The sequence below is a fragment of the Amphibalanus amphitrite genome, unplaced genomic scaffold (assembly GCF_019059575.1).
Source record: "Amphibalanus amphitrite isolate SeventyFive unplaced genomic scaffold, NRLGWU_Aamphi_draft 000205F_arrow, whole genome shotgun sequence".
In the NCBI taxonomy this organism is placed as follows: Eukaryota; Metazoa; Arthropoda; class Thecostraca; order Balanomorpha; family Balanidae; genus Amphibalanus; species Amphibalanus amphitrite.
The window spans coordinates 309,286-321,448 of NW_024881700.1; the positions used below are offsets into that span (position 1 = coordinate 309,286).

Here is a 12,163-nt window from a genome sequence, read left to right on the forward strand (position 1 = left end):
TCGCCGGGTGGCCGGCGTGACGTCAGCGGCGGCTCGGCGGGCCCGGATCGCCGCCCCCACCCGCCGCCGGCAGCGCTGATCAATGCCGCCGGCGGTATCACAGACTGGCGAGGAGGCGACCCGAGACCCGGCGGACGGAGCCGTCTGTCACAGAGCGGCACGCGAGCGGCGGTGACCCTGCCGACATCAGCGCGGCTGACACACGTAGCGCTGAGCTGGTCGGGCGGAGAGGCCGGCCCGGCCGGCGCCACAGCGGCAATCCTCGCCCGCCGCCCTCATATCGATTGTCAGAGCCAGCCCGGGTCGGGATTGTAACCGCTGAGCCGCTCCGGTGTGGATCAGCCTCTGAGCCGAGCCCGGGTGGGGCGCCGGTCCGTGCGAGGCCGACCGCACCCAGCCGGCGCGAGCCGAGCGGGGGTGGGACGCTAATTGGCAGCTCTGCCCCCGCCCGTACTGCCGTACTACCAGGGTCGTACCCGGTCGTACCCAGCCGGTGTGGTGTTGGGGTGGGGGAGTCCGCTCCAGTCACCGACTGCGCCGCCCTATATTACACTCGAAACCGACGGGAAAAGGCTGGCTGCTAACAGCGCAACTTTGCCACAAAGGCACTGTGGTATTCACGCAACGTCGCCTGCCGCTCCAGTCCCTTCTAAAGTGATATCGGCTCACCCCAGTGCCTGTGCTCGCGCCTGGTAAAATGCATGCCTGGCGGCGATTTGCTTATTCGGGCTCCCCTGGGGCGGTAGCGTCGGCAATGGCGTCAATATTGCGGGCTGAATGGCTGGCGTACGACCGAGTATAGACCCCGGTACGAGCCAAGATTCTTGGTACGAGCACGGGCGACCGTTCAGGTCTGCCCGCCCGCCCACTGGCCGGGCTGCGCTGGCAAGCTGCTATCTTTGTACCGCATGAGTTTCCTTCCTGTATGGATAGGTGATATGGTGATAACCTGATTGCGTCGATTTGCTAGTCCAAACAAGTTCACAGTCGTAGCGAAAACAACCTCGCCTTAGCCTCGCCTCATCATATCATGCTTGGATTAACCCGTGGTGTCGTAAGCGAACTGGCTAAGTCAACACAATAGGAGCCGTTTGCATGTCGTCTGTGTTTGGTCACGATGAAACACGTCTACTTGCCTGTGTCGTAGCTGCCGGAACATAGGTAATACCTCGGTCCCTGTTCATTGCCGAAATACGACTGAATCATTCACCCGAATCACCTTTTCACTGGTCTACTGTGAAGCCATATCTTAGATCGCATTTGTAAGCTGTGTTTCGTTTAGATCGTGGTGATACTCGCAGTCGCTAATTGCTTCTGGAAAGCTGGTATAACCCGTACACCCACCCCGTATGAACGATCAATACTCATCAATCAGTAATCCGTACAAACTGTATGTCTCGCCCGACCCGTCTGACCGCTATATCGCCGTCCCGTGTGCCGCCAGGTGTCTGTGAACCTGTTTCGCACGCTGCCGCCGTCCTCCAACCCCTCGGGCGCCGAGTTTGACCCGGAGGAGGACGAACCCACCCTGGAGGCCGCCTGGCCCCACCTGCAACTCGTCTACGAGTTCCTGCTGCGCTTCCTCGAGTCGGTTGACTTCCAGCCCAATGTGGCCAAACGCTACATTGATCAGAAGTTTGTACTGCAGGTGAGACTGGGTTTCATTGTGTTTGTGGTCGTAGTTGAGTTCGTTCCAACCGGCTCGGCGACTGGGGTGATGTGCAACTGCACACTGCTCATAGAGCGATGTAACTCTTCAGGCCCTTTACCTTTGCGGGCGAAGGATTAAATTATGTGGATGGTTACCAGGGTGGGGTAAGGTTGCAACATAGCAAGCTGCATTGTGCCGGATGAATCCGTCACAGTCATTCACCATTCATCCCATCCCATCCCCCATCAGACCCTGCACTGTTCGTGACGTCACCACCCCACACCGTCTGTTCCGTGACGAACCGTTACTAATGCTGGCACCGGACGTCGCACCGCGACTGAAAACGAACATTAACTGAAGGAAAACGGCGTACGGCGGCGCCGCGGACTGCCCAGAGCAGTTGATGCCAACCGGTTGCCACTTGTAGATCATTGTCCGTTGCGATCCAAATTGACAGCGCAATGGCGGCGCAACCGAAAAACACTCCGTTTTAGCCGGCGCGGCCGGCCGTATCGTGGACAATGGCGTGGACGCCGCGCCGGCCACGCGGCTGGTTTCACGGCGGTGCTGGGCCGACGGCATAAACAAAAATCGGGCCGGCCACAACGGGTTAGGAGTGGCTGACGTGGCTACGGTGGCGGACGGTGGAGGCGGCGGCCGCTTGCCCGATTTGTCCGATCGAAGCGGCACGGTTGTGAGGCCGACCGGCTGCCAGCCGGGCGCCGGGCCGTGGGTCCTGAACAGCGCTGGATAGCAGTCATATCGACCCCGCCCGCCGCCGGCTGCTCAAGGCTGCAACGGCGACGGACGGCGGTCGGGGACTGGTGGATGACGGCTGTCGCGGGCGGCGGATGACGCCTGTCGGAGCCGGCTGATGGCGGCTGATGACGGCTGTCTGTAGCATCTAATGACTACTAGTCACTGATGACGCGTGACGGATTCCGCCCCGTCCCTGGCGCCTCTCGACCACCGGTCTACTGTTATCCATTGTCCCCCATCATGTGTGTCATACCCTGTTCTGCCACATTAGGCCCGAAAGGAGCCCCGATTTCGCGTATACGTGGCGTGACGAGAGCCATCAGCGGCCGGTCGCGACGGTCCCCAGCGTGACGGTCGCGCCGTGTGTTCGTCTTACAGCTGCTGGACTCGTTCGATTCGGAGGACCCCCGAGAGAGGGACTTCCTGAAGACGACACTACATCGCATCTACGGAAAGTTTCTGGGCCTGCGCGCCTACATCCGTAAACAGATTAACAACATATTCTATAGGTGAGTCATAGATAACATGAATCATGTTATGTATGGGTGAGTGTATCGGTTAGTCAGCATGTAGATCGGTTGATTGATATGTACTCGTAGCCTGTTTGTTGCCAAAATATCAATGATCTTGTGTGGGCTCATCGTACCGTAGCTGTCAACTCGCTTCTAACCGTCATGAAACAACCGTTTTTTATATCGATGCCATTTTGTCCCCTGGTTGTTTTCCTCTTCATTTCTTCCCTAACCTCAGGTCTCCGTCTTTCCCTTCTCCTGCTGATCCCCCAGTCTTATTTTTCCATCTCGTTCTCAGTCCATCCTGTCGGCTCTCCGGTCCATTTGAACCGTCTACCCGTCTCCAAACCGGTCTCATTCGTCCCTGTCCGCCCCACCCACCCTTCTTCACTCGAGGAGTGTCTCCCCATCGACCGGGCCGACTCAGTCGCGAGATCGACGAGCTATCTGTCCGTCGGCCGGGCGGGCAGGACGGCTGCCGTTCACTGGAGATGATGACGGCTTGTCATCGACCGGTCGAGTGGCGGTGACGGTCGGTGACGGTCGATGACGTTCGTTGACGGTCGGTGACGGTCAGTGACAGTCGGTGACGGTCGATGACAGCTCGTATAGTCCCGATTGGTGCCGTCTCGTCGGTCGCTCCCTGTGGACCTGTATAGTGTGGTAGATCGCTGCTGACCCCAGGGACTGACTCTTACGACAGGGGCTGGGTCGAGGATAGTGATGATAAGACAGGGTTACTGTCGTGCTGGGACAGAGAGGATGCGTCGGCTGATGATGGGTTGTTCGTGGGAGGGTATGGAACCGGTCGTCATCATCACCCTTGTGACTTGTCTTGTGCCTCTGCCCAGGTTTATATATGAAACGGAGCACCATAACGGCGTGGCCGAACTGCTGGAGATCCTGGGCAGCATCATCAACGGCTTCGCGCTGCCGCTGAAGGAGGAGCACAAGTCGTTCCTGCTGAAGGTGCTGATGCCGCTGCACAAGGTCAAGTCACTCTCGGTCTACCACCCGCAGCTGGCCTACTGCGTAGTCCAGGTATGTGGTTACGGCTGGTGGCATACGAACCGCATCGACGGGAAATGTGATATGACAGTGATATGACCTCAACTTTGCAGCCACGTATCGCGTACCGGCTCTCTGTTGTACTGACTGTGCTGTGATGTAAATATACTGATTGACTACGTTGAAGCATAGGACAGAATACCGTAGGCCTTACACAGACTGGTATAGGTTTGTTTGTGGATCTTGTCGACACCTGTAAATGTATGTTGGTCAATTAGCAGCGTGTTTATAAGCACAAGCTTTTTTCTGTCTCCCTTCGGTATAGACTTTGGCGTGTCCCCCGCGATGCTATGATCCGGACCGGTTCGACTTTGGACTCGTATTTTATCGTCTGTTCCGTGCCCTTGCGTCGACGAGAACGTTAGCTCCTTTTTTCATCGTTTGCACCGCGTCCCTGCAGTTGTCCGGTCCATATCCTATGTCTCGATGGCGCGTATTTGTATGCCTGTGGTCTTTATCCTGTTTTTTTCTTTTATCTGGGAGGATGTGATTCTGCGTTTGTGACGTCTATCCTCCCCGTATCCGGTTCGTATCCAGTGTTTTTGTCCGGGACTGCGCCCCGTTCCGGGGTGGTCGACCGGCGGTGTGTAATTGCTCGTCGGCTGTTGTTTCTCTGACCGCTGCTGGCGGCGGTATCCCGATATTGGCTGTAACCCGGGGGGAGAAGTCGAGCTGTGGACAGACGGGGTCAGGGCGGGACGGCTGGGCAGTCGAGGCATGTCTATGTTGTCGCAGAATACTTTCCTGTTGTGCATTTCCCCTAGACTGCTTGATAGCTGTCCATCGGCATACCAGTTTTATGCTCACGTGCCCGTTATTCACGTGTGCTTGGTGGATGTATCGGCGTGTCATCTTGTCATCCAATTCGAAGAAGCACTTAGTACCGCGCTGTTGATATACTGTCGATGCCTTCAATCTGGCCAATCTTTCCGAAAATTCTTGTCATTGCTTTCCGTTTCATGCACTAGAGTGGTCTCAGCAGTTTTCCTAGTCGTTTCCTTAATATCTGGTCGAGCTACGCTCTTCTTTTTGACATCCCCCGGTTTACCCGAAATGACACGCGCTAACCACTGCACTGTCTGACACCGCCTGCCCTTCCTGCCGCCAGTTTCTGGAGAAGGACCCGTCGTTGACGGAGCCGGTGATACTTGCGTTGCTCAAGTACTGGCCCAAGACGCACAGTCCCAAGGAGGTGATGTTCCTGAACGAACTGGAGGAGATCCTGGACGTGATGGAGCCGGCCGAGTTCCAGCGCGTCATCAAGCCGCTCTTCCAGCAGATTGCCAGCTGCGTGGCCTCGCCACATTTCCAGGTGGGTGTGACGGACGGCTGGCTAGAGAGACTGATTGCCGGCGTTGGAACCCTGGGCGAATCACGCCGACTTGAGCCAAATGAAGAAGTTGGTCTTGACAGATGACTTAACCCGCGCGGGGCTGGGGGGGGGTAAATTTTACCCCCCCTCGCGAATTTTTGCGATATGTCAAAAACGGCGGCGCGCAGCGCCGCCAAACTTTCAGTACCTTTTCTTACATCAATTTGACACATTCCCTGAAAATTTGAGCGAAATCCGTCGGAAAATTTTTGAGAAATTGACGTTTTAGTGACGTCATGTTCGCCATTTTCGCCTCAAAAACGGCAAAAGTTCAAACGCCGCTAACATCTTCATTTTTAAAGGAATTAAGACGTAACAAAAAAGGTTATACGTAATTTTACTTCGTCTATCAAATGGCTATCTCGGTTTTTTGAAAATTTTGGATTTTGGCCTAATTTTTTTCAAAAAACTGACTTTTTTGGGAAAATCATTATAAAATCCAAAATTTTGAGTCTATCGAAAAAACCGGAATATATGTCAGAGAAGTGGTCTATGTGCACATACATACCAAATTTTAGAAGAATCGCTTCAAAAATGTGGGAGTTATTCAAAATTTTATGACGTCACGACACACAAATTTTTTGAAAAATGACTTTTTTGGAAGTTCTAGACCTCGTACGGAAACAAAAATAGCACCATTCGATTCGCCGTGAAAAACTGCATCAGATAGACACCTTTTTAGACCTTAACAACCAACTTCAAAATTTGACCTCACTTGACCTGACCTTGACCTGACCTCGACCTGAAATTCATCCAGAGGTGGTCCATATCACTTATTGAGTGTGCCTATTGAATTCTATGAGTAAAATGACCCATAAAACATGTGTCGCACATGCCCTTTTCTATATTTTGTTTTTTGGTGACCTGACCTGACCTGACCTGACCTTGACCTTGACCTCTGAATGATATTGTATGCAACGAATATTGTCTTGGTAGCCTAAGAACACGTTTTGGGCGATCAGTCTCAGTCCATGACTCCATTCTTCGGCAACTACGGTGCAAGGCCGATACTGTAGAAACTTGCAATTTGTACCCTTGACCTGACCTTGACCTTGACCTCAAACTTTAAATTAAGTACATGTTTTTAGTAGTTCGTGATGAGAGCTTTCGATTGGCGTTTGAATTTTCCAAATCGGACCATTAGTTCGGGAGATAACAGGGGGGGTAAAATTTACCCCCCCCCCCCCCAGCCCCGCGCGTTCGGATGGAGACCCCAGCCCCGCGCGGGTTAAGTAATTGATATGAACCGTGCGAAGTTTCGCTGTGCTCGGTAACGTTTGAAACGTCTTGCTCCTGCCTCAACATCCTCTACTGTCTGATGTGCCAATGATGTGCGCCGTGGTATCGACGTATCGGTGAACTAATGCGGCGTTGACGTCCCATCAGGTGGCGGAGCGGGCACTCTACTACTGGAACAACGAGTACATCATGTCACTGATGACGGAGAACGCCACCGTCATCCTGCCAATCATGTTCCCGGTGCTCTACAAAAACTCAAAGTCCCACTGGAACAAGTGAGTCATTCATACATTGATCGCATTGCCAGCATTTGTTGTGTGGTCGGAACCGGATCCGTTAGAATCATAATAGACCTGTCAGCATTGATGGAGCGGAGGCATTGTTTAGAGCGTTGTGAGAGAACCACAGCAGCTAAATCATACATAGGCCGCGCAAGGAGCATATGAAAGCGTTACAATTGTATTTGGGACGAGGTAACCTACCAATGTTAATTATGGGCGCAATTATCGGGTCGTGTTATGCCGTGCGTCTTTGTCTGCATCTTCGTCTGCATCTGGTCAGTGAAGCACGACTCCGTTGTACGTTTCAGGACGATTCATGGTCTCATCTACAACGCACTGAAGCTGTTTATGGAGATGAACCAGAAGCTCTTCGACGACTGCACACAGCAAAGCAAGCTAGAAAAGCAAAAGTAAGTGATAGGAGAAAAGCGACGAAATGACGCAGATAGTAATGGGCACGGTTGGCAAACAGAATCTGTCTCTGTATGGTTGCACTCAGTGCCACTAGCTTATGACTGAAGTCGCGGGTTGCTCTTGGTAGTGGGCGGCCTAGCGCTGCATACGCAGTTGTTCAGCCCGGTGGTCAAACTCCCGAGCCGTCGCATTGAGGCGGCCCAGCCCGGAGGTCCTACCCGATTCGGCTCCGCTGAGAGTTGAGACACCAGCGAAGTCTGGTCCACAGTGCCCGCTGCCGCCGCTGAGTCATTTTACACACAGAGCTTAATTTAAGGCGGATGGCAGAAATGTATACGATAGAACTGCGATTAACTGTCCAATTAAACGAACCAATAGCTGGAAGACCCGATAAGAGTCAAGCGATAGACAAACGTTGGTTCGTATCGATCCGTAAGTTTACAAGACCCAGCGATTGCGTCAGTTGAGTAATGCAACTGTCGATATTGTGTTTCGGTACCATCCGGTGCCTGGCGTGGTGGTTGAGCTGGTATTGATGTGTCTGGTTGTATGCCGAGCCCCGGGCCAGCGTAGGTGTCTGGAATCGTCGTTCCCGTTCAAGGCAGTGTCCCAAAACTATATTTTTGCTTGGGTGTCAGAGGGGGAAATTGCTGACCAAAAAAAGAATGAGAGTGAAAAATTGTTGGTCATGGTAAGGCCCAAAAAGAGTGGGAAAATGATCAAAAACATTAATCTAAATACAATAGTGACAGATGCAAAACAACCATTCACGCGGTTGCTCCTTCTCGGTGAAATTGGGAGTGGAAAATTGGACTTGAAAACTGGAGGCGAGAGTGGAAAATGATTTTCATTTGAATGTCGTTTGCCACCCACATCTACAAATTTTGGGACACTGGTTCAAGGGCTGGACGATCTGACTGCCGTCCGACCGGAGCCGGGCTGTAGCTAGTTTCCAGTACTTTAGCTGTTCTAAGCTGGGCTGTATAATCGAGGCTGATCAGAGGCAGACTGCTCAAGTCTGCCAGCTGACCGGACCCTGACCGTGTGTCCACCCTCTAACCGTCCGCCGCCGTTACACAGGGAGCGCGAGCGCCAGCGGATGCACGAGGAGGCGTGGCGCAAGGTGGAAGAGCTGGCGGTGCGCAGCCCGCACTACCCGGCGTTCGCTGACGGAGCGGGCGGCGCGCCTTCAGATGGGGCCGACGGAGTCGACGGGGAGCAGGAGGACGACGACGGCCCCATCGACCCGGAGAAGATCAAAGTCGAGGCGAAACAGGTGCGTGGTCAACGCGGCCTGACGTATAACGCCATCTTTGATACCATTTTCTCCAGGACAACGTACCTCCCCTCCTCGTCCTTGCCCGTTCGCTGATGCCTTAGCCTACTAACACCGCAACTCAAAATCCGCAGCTCTGTCAGCGCTGAATATGTCTTGTCCTGTCAGTCTCCTGTCCGTGTCCATGTCCTGTTCCCTCATGGACCGCCTTCATTTTGTTCGTTCTCGGCAGGAGAGTGTCCCTCGGCGGCCGAGAGCTCCATCCAGCCACCTATCCTTGGTCCGATGATACCACCCATCGTCCTGCGTCCCGATTCTGTCCCTAACAGGTAAGACTGCACCTTACTGTAATCTCTGCGTATTTACCTGGGGTCAGCTGGTGCAGAGATTGATCCCGGGCTTCTGTGGTTCAAAGTGATGTGCCAGCGGTATTTGGCGACGTAAGTCGGTCTGGCCGCCGTCCGACGTGTGCGAGTGAGTGGTCGGCCGCCGGTCACCGCCGGCAGCGACAGACGCCAATCGGGTGGCCGGTTCATTGGGACAGTATCGACCCGGCTCAGTGACCTTCCCGCTCGACGGCCGTGGCGGCGGCGGTGGCCGGCTTAAATCACTGGCCGACTGAACGGTTTTTACGTCCAGGCCGAGGGACGACTGGGGATGGGAGCTGTTGCGACTTCTCTCTCGGTGTTCTGCCCCAAATGAAGCTTGAAGATTGCATAGAAATTGCCTTGTTAACCGCAAACTACTTGTTAATTTGGAAACCAACGGCCTTAATTTGTGTTGTAGTGTTACAATTCAGCCTATAAGTTTGTTTTAGCCAGCCACAGACGGACACAGTCCATGTAACTAAGTAATTATCTGTGTAATTATCCGCCTCTGCCTCATCCGTTACGCATTATCTTATAGCATAACAAGTAATACCTACACTACACGCTATCCTACGACGCATTTATGTCTTTGTGGGGATCTGGTAATATAACGTCAAGGATATTTGGGATCATTTTTATGTTGGCAATTTATGTTGAAATCGGGATAATTGACGTATTGAAAAAAATCACCTAGGCTGTTCCAACCGTGCCACCCTCTCCTGTAGAAGCACACGGCCGGTTTACCAGTTCTGTCAACCAAGTGTGGACGGGAGGTCAGCTGGCTCGTCGGCGGGGTCTTCGGGCTCAGTGGTGTAGTTTAGATTGTTGAGGCCATTTATTGTCAACGGGCCAAGACGCATTGCAGCATTGGGCGGCTGCAATTCGTTGCCAAATTGAGCGCTTTGCATAATTTGCCTCATTCTGTCGGAGGGTTTGAGTGAACCAATATTTCAGAGGGATTAGCATATAAACCACGCGATCATGTGAGCTACAAATTTAGTCTAATGGCTCGGAAAGGTTGAAGTTCTCTTGACTGGTGATGGTGGCGTATGTTATAGGCAGGCCATTATTTGATGGCTTCGATCGGCCAAGTTATCGCATAATAATAAATTGTTGCACTCAGAAAATGCCGTGATTATTGATTTTCCACCTTGTGGGGTCTTATTTGTTGGCATCGGGATATGCTTATTGTTCAAGTTACGTGCAGCTGTTGCTGTTACGTGTTCATGTGTTCATGTTGGACAGCGATGTCACGAACTAGAATGGAGACGAGAAGTTGCTCGGGCTTTAGGGAAACTCGAACCTCGTAATTGTGACCATCCATGGAATCGTCTGTCTGATCCAATGAGGATGGCTGTTCTTGGGAAACTTCGAATTACTTACGATCGGGTAGGCGTGGAGCATAAGTTTTACGAGCAGACAAACTGTTACGAGCAATTTGTCTACTGCCTTCAGATGCTTTTGCCTCATTTGCTAAAGTAGAGCGATTTTTGTGGCCTTCACCTTTGTCTTAATTCATCATGATAACACGGACGCTGACAGGTGATCTCTCTTACAGGGCTTGGCCAAGGCACCTCAGGGCAAGCCCAAGCCGCTGCTGCGGAAAAAGTCTGAGCTGCCGCAGGACCTGCACACCCAGAAGGCGCTCAACGAGCACAAACGTCCCGACCAGTACCTCACGTCGAGCCCCGAGCTGAAGAACTCCAGCTAGGTCGCCACGCTGCCGCTGCCGCTGCTGTCGCCGCCGCCCGCAGTCCGCGTCTCTCCCCGCTCGCCTCCTATGTGTGCCCTGCGGCCGCCGGCCGTCCCTGCCGGGCTGCCAGCGCGCCGGGCCCGCCGCCAGTCATGTAGGACTAGCCGCCGGTGCTGCTGTTGGACGCCCCATAATGTGCGCGCGCGTGCCTGTGTGGGAGGGAGAGTGTGGTCTACACGTGCGAGCGAACTGGCGAGGCGCGCACCGCTCGGCGGCCGCCCCTCACGCCCTCCGCCCGGCTGTCCGTGGCGCACACACATTCCTCGCGGCAGTGGACCGGAGCGGTCGACACTGGCGCCAATACGCTTCCCGGACGCGCGGCGCGGCGCCTTCGGCCCCTCTGTGTGCACGTGTGGGTGACGCACGTAAGCCTGTGTCCTGCGTGCACCCGCGGGAGATAGAATGTGAGGATGGCGGTGGCGGAGCCGCCCCAGGGGCGTCTGCCGTGCTCCACTGCCGCGCGCCGGACGAACAAAGTCGCGCGCGACCCGCCCCCGACGGAAACAAATCAATTAACTGCGCCGCCGCCTTTGACGCCGGAGCTGCCGCGGCCGGGTATTTTATCATCTGTTGTCGAGTGTCAATGGAGTATGTTTTAGAGGGCAGCTTTGCTGGACTGGTGTAACTATGCGGACATTTTTGTGCAATAGGTGGCAAAAATGTGGTGCCGAGTTTACACGACCTCGCGGCCCCGCGTTCGTTTTTAAAACGTGACAGTATTGTTGGCTGAGTGTTTCGCGAAAGCTCGATGTCGTTGCGTCGGCCGCCGGTCAGCGTGAAGATCTTATTCGTAGTTAGCTGTAACGCCTGAGTTACCAGCTAGTTGAGTTTTAACAAGCTATATTTCTGATTTGTGCATAATTTTCTGTTGCCGCCCGAGATGCTGTAGTATCTTTAAATTGCGTTGCTTAACTGTATGTCGGTGTGTGTTCACACTGTTGAAATGTGCTTGTTGAATGGTGGGGTGAATACCAACTGATGGACACGGGAACCAACTGTAGCTGACGGGTCTCGAGATCTGGGCCTTCTGAGGCGTATACACACAGGGCTGCTTCGGAAAGGTGATGCATAGTGCAGACACAGCTATACTGCCTCGCGGTACGCGAAAAGATGATGCATTGCGGAATCGCTACAAACTTGATGTGACTGAGTACTGCCACCAGGGCCCAAGACCAATCGGTACGGGCGTCGCCAGTGCCAATGCTGAGGCAAGGCTGGTTACGAGGCATTAACACACAATCTCACTAGTCAAAGGCGGTTGCAGGACTCTGTTTTAGGGTAGTGACACTGACCGTATATTTATATTTCATCGTGGGGTGAACAGACGGTCGCCAGCGCTTGAGAGTGACTGTTCACCAATGACCAAAAGGTGACGCTGATCAGGCCGATTTCAGCTTCGCATCGCCCTACCTACCCGTGTCTTTGGTGATCCTGAAGCTCACATACCCAGGAGTGACATGTATTTTAGTG

At 53.6% G+C, this 12,163-nt stretch overlaps 1 protein-coding gene across 6 annotated transcripts in view; it reads left to right on the forward strand.

The window, feature by feature from the left end:
• LOC122385002 (serine/threonine-protein phosphatase 2A 56 kDa regulatory subunit delta isoform-like) overlaps window positions 1-11,684 on the forward strand; it is a 40,970-nt gene extending 29,286 nt beyond the window's left edge. For 4 of the 6 annotated variants that reach the window (XM_043372903.1, XM_043372900.1, XM_043372906.1 and 1 more), the window contains 8 exons: window positions 1,445-1,648; window positions 2,789-2,919; window positions 3,774-3,963; window positions 5,099-5,302; window positions 6,749-6,876; window positions 7,191-7,292; window positions 8,377-8,572; window positions 10,499-11,684. In XM_043372903.1, coding sequence (XP_043228838.1) covers window positions 1,445-1,648; window positions 2,789-2,919; window positions 3,774-3,963; window positions 5,099-5,302; window positions 6,749-6,876; window positions 7,191-7,292; window positions 8,377-8,572; window positions 10,499-10,651 — 1,308 coding nt within the window. In that variant the 3' untranslated portion in view covers window positions 10,652-11,684. Of the gene's footprint in view, window positions 1-1,444; window positions 1,649-2,788; window positions 2,920-3,773; window positions 3,964-5,098; window positions 5,303-6,748; window positions 6,877-7,190; window positions 7,293-8,376; window positions 8,573-8,804; window positions 8,902-10,498 lie in introns of all 6 variants that reach the window. The other 2 variants (XM_043372905.1, XM_043372902.1) reach the window with 1 other exon arrangement.
• Window positions 11,685-12,163: the final 479 nt, after the last annotated feature.